The sequence below is a fragment of the Coloeus monedula genome (assembly GCF_965178545.1).
Source record: "Coloeus monedula genome assembly, chromosome: 3".
In the NCBI taxonomy this organism is placed as follows: domain Eukaryota; kingdom Metazoa; phylum Chordata; class Aves; order Passeriformes; family Corvidae; genus Coloeus; species Coloeus monedula.
Window position 1 is genome coordinate 76,608,491 of NC_138783.1, and position 16,642 is coordinate 76,625,132.

The window sequence follows — 16,642 nt, forward strand, 5'->3', positions numbered from 1 at the left end:
CCGCTTGAAACATGGCCAAAGTACCTAAAAGTAGCTCAAAAAATAAAATCATAATCATAATCATAAAAAATATGATGTATTAGTTGTCATCACAAGGTAATACAGATTGTTTTGTGCTGGAGGGATATACATGTACAGATCTTCCTGAAGCAACACATGCAAAATGGCTGAATCATACAATAATTGATGTATTTATTACTTCTAATAGCTTTTCCAACTGCATGTACCAAGAAATCGGTGATAGCCAATAAAGCATGATTTTCTCTTTTATCAGAAATTTTGAAAGAATCAAAAGTAAACCCTACCAATTTTATTCATAAATACAGTAGAGAGTAATAGGTAATTTATATGAATATTCATATATTGAGCTCAGAAAATGGGCACCTTGTTATCCATCACTTTAAAACATGTTTATAGAATACAAATATGTTGGTTCTTGGGTTTTTTTCCTAATGCTGATGAAAATGAATAGTACTTGGGGACCAAGTCTGCCTATTAAAGTGATGTGATACATTACCATGCTTGTACAGAAATGAGCACAGATGGCGGGTCTATTATTTCTCTAGCAAGAAATTTGTCATTTTTTTTTCCCCAGGATTCAAATCTGAGCAACACTTGCTTAAGTCAGGCTACCTCTGTGGGGATCCTTAAAATATTTTTCCCATTACTTGTACATTAGGAATTAGAGAAACAGAAAGTGATTAATGCCATATTAAAACTTTAAAATGAATGAAGTCTTTCAAACCAAGAGTCTGAGATTTTCATATTTCCCCCCACCTCCAAATAAAGGGAAACATATTTTGCATGTAAATGTGAGTCTGCAGGGATGAAGTTTTGTGCATCATGCTCAAGATTCCCAATAGCCTGTTTAGCTTTGACAGATCATTTCGTTTACATTAGAATATTTGCAGATGTTAGATTTATAGACATTTGTTAATTAAATACAATTATGTGGAGTATGAAACAACAACTTAAAAGTAATTTATAGTTTTTGTATGCAAAAGATACCTTTTCAAGCAGAAAAATAGTAGATTAAACAAAAAGATGTTGACTTCCATAATTTTGCTTTTATGATAAGAATCAATAAAGCAATACTTCATAAGGTTTTGTCAATGCCTTATTATACACCTGAAGAAAGAAGAAAGGTTTTCAATCTGCTTTATGACTTTATGACTCAGAGCATATAATTACAACAAACTCAAAGTTAAATGAGAGCTTTTAATGTCAGTTGGTCAAAGCTGGATCAGCTTGCAGTGAGAACAAATTTAATATGGGTTAGGGTTTCCATTAACAAGAAAAATGCAAACATATATATTAATTTACATCAATATATGGAGTGTACTCACATTTGGGCATTACATGCTGTCTCTACATTCCTTCCTCCTCACACTCTTCCCCTGCTCCAGGATGGGATCCATCCCATGGGAGAAAGTTGTCCTTGAACTTCTCTGTCGTAGGTCCTTCTTACAGGCTGCAGTTCTTCACAAACTGCTCTAGCGTGGGTCTTTTCCACAGGATGCAGCACATCAGGAACAGGCTGCTCTGGCATGGGTCCTTCAGAGGGTCACCTGCCAGCAAACCTGCTTCAGCACAGGCTCCTCTCTCCATGGGTCTGCAGGGCTGTTTCTCTCATTCTCAATTCATCTTGTCCATCTCCTCTTGTACAGCAGTTTTTCCTCCATTTTAAATCTGTTGTCACAGGAGTGCTACCACCATCACTGATGGGCTTGGGCTCGGTCTGCTCTGGAGCTGGCTGGCATTGGCTCTGCCACACATGGGGGAAGCTTCTAGCATCTTCTCCCAGAAGCCACTCCTGCAGCCTCCCCTGGGCTTTGCTTTTGCCAAGCAAATCAAATACATTTCGGGCAAAATATTCTTCCAAATGGAATTCCATTTAAATGAATCTTAATTTTTGATATTCAGCTCTTCGTTTTCCATATGTGATGGTTGCTCCGTGTATGTTCCTGGGAGGGAACTCACATCCAGAACCTGGAGGATGAATTTCAAGACTGAAGTCTCGGAATACAGGATTAAAAACTCTCGAAGGAGTAAAAACGTTAAAAAGCTAGAATAATAACACATCACTTCAAAAGTATAAGGATTTTTGGAGAGAAATATCAACTCCTTTAAGAGTCAAGGTGGGAATGTGGTAAATATCTAGTAAACTTGATAAACCAGAAAACTTTGGAATGTGTAGTGATTATACCAGTACTGAGTCCAAAGGGTTGGTATATAAGGATTGGTATTTTCTCTGTTGACATAATCTTGTATGTTATTTGGGAGCTTCTGGAGCTTGTAACAGACAAAAATGTCTAGAGAATGGGATGAAATGTGTCAGTTTTCACAGAACTGGGAAATTTGAAGAGTTTTCGGGCAGCCAGGGTGAAGGTTTGTGGTGGTGTGAAGGTTTTAGGTGGAAAGGTTTACTGTTCTGTTTGGAAACATTGTGGAGGATAAGGAGGCCTGCAGGCAGCAGGAAGCAGGGAAAATAGCAAATTCGTTTTGTAAGCACCAGAAAGGATTATGCAAGCTGTTGGTGAGAGAAAGGTCAGTAGTGAGAAGGAAGGTAGAAAGGTGCTAAACAGCTCAGAGCAAGTAAGAACAAATAATACCAAGGTTATTTACACCAGTACCTAATGATCTAATATTTGTTCAGTGCCAATAGACTTAAAGATGTGGTGTTATCAAGCACTAGTGTGCTACTTGTCACTGTTTCAACGCACATCACCTCTGCTCCAGCTTCTTACCCTTCCCCACTCTCAATTGAAAAAAGCTGAAGAGGAATTTAGAGAATGTTAACTCTGAAGAGGTTGGAGAGCACGATTGGAGCTCCTAATATCAGGTCCACTCACAAGACAGCATTACTTTGCCAGCTACTTTCTCTCATGTGAAAGAAGGGAGTCATTCCTACAGCAACTACCAGCTGTGCAAGACTTCTGATTTCATTGCAGAAATAGCTGAAAAAGAAATGATATCCAGTCTTGAATGAGTCATTGCCAAATAATTCCCAGGTGAGCTAAATTAATAAAGTTGTAGTCTAGGGAAGTTTCAGCTTCTGTATGATTTATTTCTTCCTGCATGGTTAGAGAAATGAGTGTCATTGAATTAAAAAAAGAGAAAGGGTATTCTTTTTCACAGTTATGCATTTCACAGGCAAATGTGCAATAGTTGGGTTTGCAGCATTTGAAAAAAAGGTGTTAATTGAAGAATTCTGAGTGACAGAAAGTGAGAACACAGACTTTGCATGCTGTGAAACAGAACAAGACCGCTATATAGAAAGGATAGACATAACCTTCAAGATTTTTTATAATGTTATGGTATGAAAATATATTTTGATATTGCATTAAACTAGTATGTTCAGTTAAACCAGTTGTTTTTTTCTGGTGAGTGCAGCACTGTTCAGCTGGAATTAATTCCTTATTTATTTATATATTTTATTTTATACAAATGACTGCCAAAGAAAATTTTTTAAGGTTTTTATGTTTGCTTTTACTTTTTTCACACTTAGAATTACCAGATTTGTTGACCCAGCCCAAGCTGTTGCATTAAATAATGGCCCAAGACTAGCAGGCAGGCTGCAAATTTTGTACACACCCCTATACAAAGCTTTTCCCCATCACTTCAAGCTGGCAAACAGTTCCATTGCTACAAGACAGCACAAAAATCTGTCTGCTGTGAATCAAAATAACACCTTTTAAAGAATATGAGTCATTCATATATTCAGTGTGTACACTTCCTTAGGAATGAATATCCGAAATGTCGTTTAGGGTGATATTTAAATAAAGATAAAGGACAAAATATTGTTGTTATGTGGCAACCTTGTTTTATTGAACTGCATTCATTGTTTAGCATATATACAAGCTTTTCTGCAGAGCTAAGAGGACCCGTAATGTTTTTCATAAAAGAAATTCTGCAAAATTTGAATATGCTGTCTTGTCTATGCTTATATGTGGATCTAACAGGCAAGAATTAGACATTTCTTTACTCTGATAAGGTTATTTCCTTTCTTTTTCTTACAGCATAGCAGCTGGCAAAATACTTTTGAGACAGAGACATGTAGAGCTATCCTCTTATAGAGTATGCAGAAAAAGTATAGCATATGGAGAGTATTTGCATAATGTACAATATCTGTGATGAGAAGGTAGATATTCAGTCTTTCTTGCATAACTTGAGTATTACATATAATATGGTAACTTGAATGAAGAATTGCATCTTAAGCTACAGAATTCTGCTTGATGGTTAGTATATTTACTGTATTTTGAATTTTGATGTATTAGAAACAATGTTTTACTTCACCAGTTCTTTTTTGAATCAACTTATATCTGTTTTTCATTTCTTCTTTTTATATATCTATATATCAAGTATGATTTGGCCTACTCTTACTTAAATAATTTATGTAATGCTAAATAATTTATGCACAATTTGGCTGTTATCCTTCAACAAATATTCTGTCTGCACGTGCACTTACACAGATACTAGGAAACTTCAGTTTTATTTCTGATCATACAGCATGTGTAGAATGTGGAGTTTGTTTTAAAAACCTGAATGCCGTACATTTCAGCAGTCTTCATGCAGTTGGTATTTAGCAAAATCAAAATGGAGGAAAGTCTTTTTGCACACATGCAAAAAGCCATACACAGGGCTGAATGCTTCATGCTACAAAATGTAGATAACCTTCCTTATTAAATTTTGCAGTAAAATTAAAGCTCTAATAAATAACAGAACTTTGTGGAATGTAGTAATTCTATTTTGTTGTATTTCTTTTTTGTGAAAAATATGTGCACAAAATTAATGCATCTCATTAAAGAGGTATGCTGGTGCCATGAGAGATAATACAAACTGGAAGATGAGTCTCTGAGAGTAGAGTGAGTTACTAAACCATTTTTATGTGTGTTTCTGTATTAAACTAGCTATACGCACCGTGTGGTTGGCAGTGGAATCAAAGCTCAGTCTGCAAATCCAGAAGTAAAAGTGAAGGGAACAGATCCTGTAATAAGTCAAATTATTGACAAGCTGAAGCATGTTATTCAGGTAAGATGCTTTTTCCTATAGATACAGTGTGGTTCTAACTACCACTCTAGTAATGAAAGTATTAATTTACTGCACCATAAAGGCTAATTGTTAATTCAAGTTTCTGCTGAGTACACAGCAAAACACTAGTTGCTCTCTGTCTCACTTCAGTTATTCCAAATGATTTAGTTAAAAGGCTTGCAAATGGTAGATAAGTGTAGGAAGTGAGGCCCTGGCAGCTGGGCCATCTGTACCTGCAAATACCTCAGCTCGGCATTGCAGTAAGCAACAGAAGCACAAACAGTGTGATTTAGGGATTTTAACTGGGTGCATATGTTTAAATAACAATAAAACATAATTTCCCTCTTCCCTCTTTACTAAGTCTGGGTTCTTTCTTAACTTATATTGCTGCAATGTTTTTTCTTTAGATGCCAGATAGAAAAACAAGGAAGCTTGAATGAAATTACATGCCTGCTAAACGGGTTGGTGTTCATTACCTGATGTACATATCTGTGAGTTACTAAGTTTAAGGCTTACAGGAGTAAATTCCAATATGGTTCTGTACAATCATAATACTGTAATAAGTTTACAGGATTACAGGTATCTCTGGTTACATGCTGCATTTGTATGCACAGATAGCCAGAACTGGAGGACAAAAACATCATTCTGTTGAAGCCAACAGCTTCAACTTATTTGCAGCTCTGTATTTCAGTTTAAAAATGTAAGTTTTCGCTCTGATCTGAAGACTCAGTGATATGAAAGGTTCTACTGACATTTCTTGTCCATGACCCATCTAACCCAGTATCCTCTCCTCTGCACTGGTGAAAGGAGAGGCTACTTAGGGAGACCATGAAGCTTTGCACTTTTATGGTCTCCACCTCCTTTCTCTACCCCATTCCCCAAACATGAGAATTAGAGATATTAAATGCCTTCTTGCCTAGTGCATTTAGTTCTGTCTAAGGACTTGCTCTAATTCTGTTTATACAACTTCTTAACAGCTTTTAAATACAGTTTCCCACATGATTTCTGGGGTTGAAATATTACTGATAGCTTCACAGTAAACCCTCTTGGTTCTTATATCTCTAATTGTGAACAATAACTCTTCTCTGACAACAAAACAAAGAGTGATGATATAGAAAAAAGAAGAAAACCAGAAAAATTTCTTTTTCATCAGTAGTGTTGTTTTGTGGGAGAACTGGCATTAGAATTGAAGTTCAAAGGCAATTATTATTCCTTCCTTCTTAAAAGAAATATCTTTTGTATCCCTCCAGCTTCAGCATCATGCTTTTGTCTCTGTCCTTTATTAAAACGGTAACTACAATGGTGGGAAAATAGTGCAATTTTGCCTACAAGAGATGGCATGATTTAATTAATAACTACAAAATACTGTGCAAAGATAAAACTTTGCAAATCTTACTTGGTTAAGCTCCAAGGTCTTTTATCTATCAGGAATGCCTTCCTCCTTTGATATTAAAACTTCACTGTAGAGTTTATTGTGTTGGTTTCCTCTAGAGACTTGGAGTTGTGTTGTTTTCTCCTTGAATGAGTATCTAAAAGAGTTGAATAGAGTATTTCCATTATAAAGTATTTAATTTTGAGAGCTTACTTGCCCTTGTCCCTAAAAACTTGAGTAGATCTTGGGAAAAAGAACATATAATTTACATACTGAATTCTTACTAACCTCCAAATATATTATCTTTCTGTGGGATAGCTTCTTTCCTTGTAGCTCTGAGTATGAAAATAGGGTCAAGGGATAAAGAGAGCATCAAATTCCTTAGAGACCTGACATATAACTGCTTTTCATCAGGGAAAAAAAAAAAGGGCTGGAGAAGCTGCAGAAAAAGCTTTCTTCTATACTATTTGCCATTTGGGAAAGTAGGATGAGGAGTGCAAATTAGAGATTCAATTACAAAAGATCACCTTTTTGTCCTGTGTGATATGAAAAGAGATGAATCACATGTTAAGCTTATGATGGGCAGAAAATAAGGGGAGATGAATGGATTGTTTTGTTGCCTCAGAGATAGAAAGAGTCATACTTAAAGCTAACACTCTATCCAAGCTGTATTACTGAACTTCAAAATTTTAAATAGCTAACTTAGTAGGAACAAAATGTATTTGTCAAGTTTTTCAAAACTAATCATTCCTGAAATTAATAAAACTATATACTTTAATTCAGCTTTAAGGTGAAACAGATTTTCAGGTTGCTATTTATGGAGGAAACAATATATATTTTAATAGAAATCACATGTTGCTGTAACCTTGCTAAATAAGTACATTTTCGTTACTTAGTTGTGTTTTGTATACAGCCATTTTCCCTCCATAATAGGAGAGAGGAAATTAGAGTGGTAATTCAGCTTTACTTGACTTTCCACATCAGCTTTTAAACATTTCAAGATTCAGGATATCAAAATAACATTTCCTACTGTCTCATCATGTCATGATATGGTCCTTCCTTCTCAACCACTGTCAGAGCTCTGTGTATCTGTGGTAAGTACAGCCTGATTTTCTTTTCCTTATAAAACCTGTGATGGTACCAAGGCCTTCAGGACTGAACAGTCTCTACCACTTAGTAAATATCAACATGCACAAAGAATCAAAAGTTTTGCTTCTAGTACTTTTCATAGTAAGAATGGTGAAATGCACTGAAATGCAATTTAATCAGTGATAACCTATAGTATTTATTTGCAGCAGAGGTGGAATTCAGTTCTTTAATCAGATACCTGCATTTCAGTGTTTAAGTTTCGCTTATATGTAGTACAACTCAGCAGACCATCGAGAGCTGTTCATTTGGCCCTGTGTAAGTGTATGCATCAGGATTAGAAGAACAGTAGTTCTTTAATGTTGTACAATATAAAAGGAGTTTGGGTACTTCACCCACATGTTAGCATCTGCACTGTGACACCTGCTGTTGGTGTCAGTTCTGAAGGATTGTCAGGTTTCTGAGCCCTTTCCAGAAGGTTGTCAGTTTCAACACACAAACTATTTTCAAAACTATTCTCGAATAACTTTTTATATAAAAACTAGACACATATAGTTTTCTAAAGAGAAATATTTAGCATATACAAAGATATTTTTACATATATATACAAACTTCATTTTATTCTTTTGGTTTTGCAATTTTTAAAAAGTATGATTAAACTATGGAAGTGCTAATATCAAGAAGTTGGCCAGTTTTGCATTTAGAATGCGTAATTTAAGACAAATTGAAAAGCATCTCCTGAATAAATTTTGTCCTTCCAAATCAGAAAAAGTCATTCCTTCTAGTAAATCCAGAGTATAAAAACTCTGTTAGGAAGCTTCATTGTTTTCTGATACCTTATTTTATCTTTGCCTTCAAAACAGATGACCACTTTTATCACCAACTGCATGTAATTTCCCTTCTTACTTTCAAGATTCCAAGCAGAAAGGAAGTATTTTGAGGTGTAAAGGGAGAGCCCATTTAAGGGAAGGTGCAGTGAGCTCTCTGAAAACCAGACAGCACATATTAACCATAAAAAATGACTAAATATTATTAAGTAGCAAAAGAGAAGATATCTTTGAGATCCCTTTCTGCTCATGTTTAATGTTTACTTAGGAAAACAGATTAAGACCATTCTATCCTGCATACAGAAAAAGAGTAATTTCTTACTATCTCCTCTGTTTTTGTCAGTTGGATATACAAAGGCATAAAAATCCCAAGCAAAGAATTAGCTTTAAAATATGTAAATATACAATGCTTAAACTCTGTTTTCCAGGTTAATAACTTTAACTGTTAAAAACTAAACCCCTGAAATCAACCCCAGGTTGCATAAGTGACAGTATCTCTTTTCAGCAGGCTGTGGTTTCTGGGCAGTTCTCCTTTGTGAGAGGCTCTCAGTAATCCTCCCTTTTCTGTAAATAGCAGATTTACAAAATAATCAATAGAACTTTTTGATTCTGTTGGACCCCGACGGCTGTATTCTTTGCCCTGGACTCCACAGGTTCATATTCACAACAACAAAGTGCAATTAGAGGAACTGATATGAACTCTGCTGAACCAGTCAGTGCTGAATATGGCTTGACAAAGTCACCATCTTCTGTAAAACTCCTTACTTGTACAGACTGGTGTTTTGGAGAGTTTTAAATGATGGGCTCTTCTTCATTCATTTATCTTCACAGCAGGCAAATTACGGGTTCAAGTGCATATTCTTTTATGTACTGCAATCTGCAACTATCACTCTAATAGGTAATCAAGATAAGCAAAGTCAGTTGCATATGGCCTAAATGGTATTGGGAATTATTTTCCTTTCTTCCTCAATAATTTAAAACCATGATTAATTAATCATTCCTGCAAGTACAAATACTAAGGTTATGAAGTATGATATTCTGGAGCTGTGATTACAGGCAATTGGACCTCGGTCATTTCAGTGTGTTTCTTCTTTCAGAAAGTAATCTCAAAAAGATACTGCTTTTGAAAATAATAGACATTATTTGTACCTTCTATTTACAGTGTAAGTAAAGTCTTCCTAATTTTAGGAAATCTTGCCATAGCAGAAGATACTCCTATGTCTGACCGTCTAAATTAGGCAGACCAAATCTCCCTCTGGAGATCTCCAGAGGCACCTACCATTAGTGATGATACTGGAAATTTAAATGCTTCTATCAGGATAAATTATTACCATATTCTTGGTGCAGTAAAAGGTATGTCTGAACTTATTTGGAAAAGATCCCATCTTACACTGCTATACCACCAGAGTGCTAGCTGATATGCACAAAATAATATTTACTTTCTCCACAAAGGGCTGCAAACTGTCCCCTAATGGAATTGATGCTTACATTCCTTAAAAAAGTAAATGCCAGTACTTCATATGACATTAAATGTTGGTGACAGTCTAATTTTTTCTTTACTACTTGTCATTATTATGGCATGGTGAACACTCTGTTTCACCATGCTGCCATTTGCCCATTTACATGTCTCAAAAAGGTTGCAAAAATAGTGAGATGAGATTTTGTTTTGACACTGATTTGGCATGCTAACAACTAAATTTTCCATCTGCATTTTTTAAAGCTTTTATCAGTGTACCACAGCACAGGCAAGTTAATATGTGTTTTTGTAAGAGCTGTCCAAGTATGGATTGGAAATGGGGATGGAATATATTACCTGAATCCTCACCTGCTCTTACAAAGAACCATGTTTTGAAATTATTCATGCAGAAGGTGTGGCACTTGGCAGTTGTGCCTACTTACTGTAGTGTTACAATAATCAGCTAATAGTTAAAACCCCTCTGTCTCTTAAAAGAGTTCCAACACCTGTATAAAAGTCACAAATTAGACATTTTGATGACTTTTTTAATGACTGAAATGCAATACTTTCTCATGGAATGAGAGAATTCTCAAGAGTACAGCATTAGACAGATACTTAGTTTGATACACTCAGCATGCTCTTGGAGACTCACTTTCTAAACTTTTCTTTCCCTTTCTTTTTTTAAATGCTTTTTGTTGATATAGCATAACCTGCAGTTTGTAGCTTTCAATAACAGGTAAATGGGAAGCAAAATTTCAGTGCACTTCATGCAGCAGCTATTCAACTTTCACTGGTATTAGAATTGCTTTCAGCTGTGTTTGCTCCTAAACTGCCTATTTATCTGTTGTTGGACTAGGAAAGACTTCCTCACAAGTTTTTTTTTGTATTCATAGTACAAATGCATATCTAAATGTTAATTTTGCCTTAGATTTTGTTTTTATTGGTTTTTTTTTTCACTTTTTAGTTTCATCCAAAGTTAGAACAAACCTGCAGGTACAGAATAGCTCAGTAGAGCTCAGTAGGTTGATTGTGTTAATTTTTTCCCCAGTGATTTGTTGGCACACCTTCTGGTTTTATTTTGGTTTTAGTTTGGGTTTTTTGTTTATTTGGGTTTTTTTTTTATTTCTGGAAGTAATACAATGCTACTGTCTTTTTGAAATCAAACCCTTGGAAAAATTCTGGTTTTGTCAAGGCATGACAGGAGAGTACTAGTGATGTCTCACATTGGAATATTCCTACTTGACAAAGAAGTCTATTTCTTATTTTTTGTGTGAGCTGTTTCAGTCTTTTATCACATCTATGGAGAGCTGGTTTATCACATGGTATTGACCTGAGCTGCCTCTGGCTGCTGGCTGGTGCCAACGATATACTAAATACTTGATTATTACCATTGCATGTCAAATATTGGCAGAATTCCTGTAAAAATATTAAGCAGTTAGAAATGAGGTGGAAAGTTACTTTCTGAGTTTCATACTCTTCCCTTTAAAATATAGTTCAACTTCCAGCCTCAAAAGTACACAAAACAGTGCGGGATTGCTGATGCTTTTGTATCTCTTGAGAGTCAAAAGGTTTTCTTCACAGTTCTGTGACGATAGTGAAGGAATGTTGCTGTTGAGATGGATGCAACACGCACAAACCACACCAACAACCCCAGGCAAAAAGCATCTCTAATTCTACAAAGCCTCTGTTATATACTTTTCTTGGCACCCGTGCTGTGTATCTATTGGCTCCTAAGTTACTACATTACAAATTGTTGGTTACCTACAACTAACACCCATTCTAAAACAAAAACCACCTCCTGCAAACAGCTGTGCATTCTTCTTCTATTGTTTTGGTTTCTTGCTTCTGTTGATGCTAAAATTCTCATGGGTACAAACTGAATTCTCATGGGTACAAAGTGATTGTGTCCAAGTTGAAATCTGTGAGACTTTCAGTGCAGCTGTCAGTTCCCACAAAGGTATAAACCCTTTTTGTTGCTCAAAAAGGTGGTCCTTCTGTATTTGTAAGTCAAACACCAAAAGTTATATGAAAATTCTGAGATGACTGTATGTCTTGGAAAATTATGTGTAAACTCAAACCTTTATATAGTTTACAGGTAGAAGGCAGAGAAAAAAAGTGATTAGGAGGGTATGCAGTTCAGCTGATCCATCTCCCACTGTTGGGATGCTCAAGAGATAAATTAAAAAGAACAGTCACCAGCCACATAGTCCTTCTGATCAGTAATTTAATTAAAACACCAATGATAATTTCCCCAGCTTTTGTTTTTCACTAACTGGATTACCAAAGCTATTAAGGGCTAATCAAGGTCCCATTCATTTAGAACAAATGATCATTTTTTTGAGGTATCCTTTTTAAATAGGATTTATGCTGAAATGAAGAGTCTACATTGCACAGAGCTTTCTGAAATTGTTTGTTGTTCAAATTTGTATAAAACTCTTAATAATGGGCTAATAAAAAAGTCCTTAATATTTGATTTTTTGCTATTTTTCTTCTTGAATTTCTTATAAAGCCCTTCACAGTGCACAGTGAGAAAACATATTTGTTGATGCAGCAGGGAGATACTGTCAATTCTTATCCGTTTTGTGAGGAGAACAGAAGCAGAGAAAATAAAACAGCCTTTTCTAGCTACTTAGGTGGATAGTGACACTAACTGAAGTATTCATTATGGTGCAGATCCTATCTACAAAAGTCTATTCTGCACCTAAATTGTTTGCTGTTATAGCTGGTAAAAACTGCTTGTGTTGGGTTTTTTAGCAAAACAGGACCATTGTTCTACCTCCTCATTTTTAAGTACAGTATTAAGGGAAGGAGAGTTTTGAGATTTTGTGGAGCCTAGGGTAGCTCCACATGCTCCTCATAAAGACCACCACACCCCATTCACTATTATAATACATACTTCTGAAATCAATATTCTTATTTCATTAATAACAGAGGAATATTCTCAAATTTGACAGGCTTGGAACAACATGTTTGGTAAAACGAGAAGAGAAATGTAGACTGGTATCAAATAAGGCTTTAAAAGGTTTAAGTAAAGCAGGATATAAACTCTCTAGTCAGAAGTGAAAATCAAATAGTGGTTCTAACTTATGAAACCTGACACATATCACAAAGCCATCCCATAGTTAGCTTAATTGACAGCCTCTTCAGAGTAGGGGCTCAGCAACTAAATAGAATAATATCACGTAAGATGGAAAGTATCAACAGAAATTTGAGTAGGAACTTCCTGTTAGTACTAATTAATGACAGATATAATCTGTCAACATCTCAGTAACATTAACAAAATACTTTGTATTAAAGCAAATACATTAAAAAGGAAAAAGAAGAGTGGGACAGTAACTGGCGTTAACAGTAGGTACCATTAAGATGTAAGTGCCATTTACATGATCCTGTGGTAGTGGTTTCCCCTGCACCATGGAAATTCGGATGTGAGCAGTTCCACTAGGCTGATATCAAGGGAATAAGCAGGGTGGCTGTACTTTGTGGACATTTGTGTATTGGTGCTGGCTGAGCACTCTGTCCCACCTTGGTTTGCTGGCTGTGGATTGTGTACAGGAGCAGAGATTGTTCAAAGATAGTGACAGTTCTGAAAATGTTGAAGGATACAGTGGGAATGCATTGTCTCTTGTCAGTCCTAGTGTCACAGCTGAGGGGAATGCTACTGGGGGTTGGGCTAGATGATCTTTAAAGGTCCCTCCCAAGTGAAACTAGTCTATGATTCTATTGACTCTATGACTATACTGTGTGAACTCATATGCTATTAGCAGCAGGTAATACACCTGGGAAGAGCTGTCATAAATGCTATGGACATGAAAAGATGCTGTCAACAACTATAAAAAAGCACAAAGGAAACAGGCTTCTTTATCATCAGTGATCATAAGACCATTTCGTAGGATATGTGCAACAGTCATTATGCAAAACTGTGATATCTAAAACAAAACAGGTACCACAACAACACAAAATAACAAAAAAAAAAAAAAAAAAAAAAAAAAAAAAGACAGAAACATTTCAATAATTAACTGTTAAGGGAAAAAAGTTGTTGACCACAGACTTTCTGGCCTGAAAAGCAATGCATCCTTTTTGAGCATGTTGAATGTTTCCTATTTGAGACAGGCTATTTGCTTTTGGTCTCAGTCCTGGGAAATCCTCGGAGGCAGTGACCTGTGGAGAGCAATACAGAGCAAGTCATTTGCTGCAAGCATCATCATAATTTGTTACCCTTGCCAGTTTGTAAAATAAGCAATGTGTTCTGTAGGCACGAGAAATATCAGTCTGGAAGGCAATCTGTTGCTCTGAAATCTTATAAACAGAAATCTCATGTTATCTATGAGGGCTGTTTGTTGCCTAAAGAACTAATCTGCTCTCTGGATGTTTCAGAAGTTGTAGAAAGCAGCAGCAGAATGCATGGAGCATTCAAATGCTTTTAAACCCTGTGGGTCTGAAATCTATGTGGATAACACCACCAGTATTTTAAACTGTACCATATAGTTTAAGGTCACAAATTTTGCTCACCCCAACCCTGGTTTTATCTTGAGAGAGTCAGTCAGCAAGCAATTGAAGAATCAGTACCAAAGGTGAAGTATTTAATTTGCATGAAGTCTCAGCAAAGCTGTTTAGGACTATGGATTAAAATGAAGTGCCAGAAACAAGCTGTGCTGTGCATTTTTTAAAAGTTTTTGTTTCAAGACAGAATGTAGAAAAATACAAATATATATTCTGGCAGACTATGATTATGTGCTAGGTTTGTGGGTAGGTTTCTTAACTTCTCTCCAGTACAGAAATATTACACTGCTCTGTTTTTAACTGACACGTTTAAAAAACAACAAAAAAAGAAGCCTGATAAATATGCTGATTCTGAATTCCTTCTAAAACAAGAATATAATAAAAATGCATTCAGAGAAGAAAACTTATCAGGATATATTATATATAGAACAAATAATAACTTTGATTGTAACCTGATCAAATATACATTTACATATTTCTTTACAAGACAGGTTAGCTATTACTTTTGAAAAATATTTTTCAATTTTTGTCTTTAAAAAACCAAACCATTCTTAATATAATTTATTAAACTGATTGTGCACTCTAATTTATTTAATGTGTTCATTTCTTTAAATGACTTTTCAAAACCTTACATCTTAAAAGTAATATTACCTTATTTGTTGGCTTAAAACCAGCCTGCTTACCAGATCCTTAATGCTGTGTTGTGGCCTTCTTAACTCTTGTCTGTGTCTGTTAAGCTTCATCTTTAAGAGCAGACAGATGAAAGCTTTGAAGAAGAGCTAAACATTCTGCTGCCAAAGACCCACCCTAACTTGTTTGCAAAGTTCCATCCTTGTAGGTCATACTTTGTAAAGAAAATGGAGACACTTCTTTCTCCTTCCTTCTCTGGAACTGGTGATAATTGTAGCAAGTGCTTTCCTGGTAGTGGGACATTGGTGGGACACCTCTGCTTCTTCTTTTCCCTGCGCTTTTCTTTTTTCTCTCAGTGAGTCATTCAGCTTGATCTATGGACTGTCTCACTGATGTAAACAGCTGTAGGAAAGAAAACCTCCAAGGAATGAACAATTAATTGAATCTCTAAAGAGAACTCTAAAGAGAACCCTAAAGCAATCCTGTATCTGTAAATTCCTAAACACAACATATAGACTCCAGTTTTTAATGTATGGTAATGTTTTGATTAGAAAATTCTCTTCCTGTAACTCTCTTGTCACTTCAGTTGAGCAAAATCATTAAAAGTAATCACTATCCTCATCTAGTTTACTTGACATGTGATTACTATATAAATTTTCTCACAGGTACACTGGCCTATAGTCCAGCCTGTGTAAACGACGAAAAATTTTGTGAGGACTAGAGCCTTTTGCTGATAGAGGTACTGTAAGCTAATTTTAGAAAAAAGTGTTTTCCTTTATTTTCTGCCTGTTAATGGGATGTATATTTGCAGTGAATACAGAACTGTCCTATCCTTCTTCTATAATCCTTTAAGTACTATTTTGCCAGGTCCAGTTTCCCCTTTTCAGCTTCTTATTTCTGCTTTCTGACCCTCCCCAGTTCCTTTTCTTCTTTTAAATAATCACATGATTTTCACCTAATTCCATAAATATTTCCCTGTCCTATTCAACATTTAACAGGTGTCTGAACTTCTATGTTTCCCATTGGTATGCAGGTCTGGGACAATGACAACCCAGCTCAAAAACAAGAATGTTGCTTCCCAGTCAGTCAGGACTATAACTGAAAGAATTAATTTTAGATATCTGAAGTAAGGTCTTACTGTTAGGTACTAACTAGTCCTGCAGGAAAGCAGGAGAGAAGTGTATTACAGCCTCTGTGAAAACTTTTGCCTTGATTGTGGTGAAAGATAGGGAGACATTTTAAAGTGCAAATAATGAATGACTGTGATAAAAATACAGTGATAAGATTGAAAGAGGCTGCAAAATTCCAATTCTGTTACCTCGAACTGTAATTTCCTTCTTAAAGTGGCTGCTTTGCCCTAACTCTGCCTTGAAACAGACCTATTTACTCAGGTCTGTGCTAAATTTATCAAAGCATACAGATCTGTGCAAACAAAAAACTGCAGCATAATATGTCAATAAATGCAACAACATTACTTTTTTAGTGAGAATATGCAAACTTCTCTACCAGACCTGTAGAACAGCAAGACTACTGTTCATAAAACTATCCGTCATTACTTTATTTCTTCACCCCCTGATTCAAACACCCTTTTTATATACAGAAATCTAACAATCTGCTTTCCAAGTAGGTCTCATAGGGATTTTGAAGAATCAGATAGCATCAGAACCACGGAGCATGGCATTCAATAGTTGCATGGAAGCACTCTGGGAAGTGTTTTTATTTATTGTAACAATTTAATCC

At 35.7% G+C, this 16,642-nt stretch overlaps 1 protein-coding gene across 1 annotated transcript in view; it reads left to right on the top strand.

The window, feature by feature from the left end:
* The window catches only part of GPC5 (glypican 5), a gene marked incomplete at both ends in the record, with an annotated part of 614,716 nt that overhangs the window by 195,106 nt on the left and 402,968 nt on the right, over window positions 1-16,642 (top strand). Inside the window, one exon of the mRNA XM_082277454.1 lies at window positions 4,911-5,031. Coding sequence (XP_082133580.1) covers window positions 4,911-5,031 — 121 coding nt within the window. The remainder of the gene's footprint in view (window positions 1-4,910; window positions 5,032-16,642) is intronic.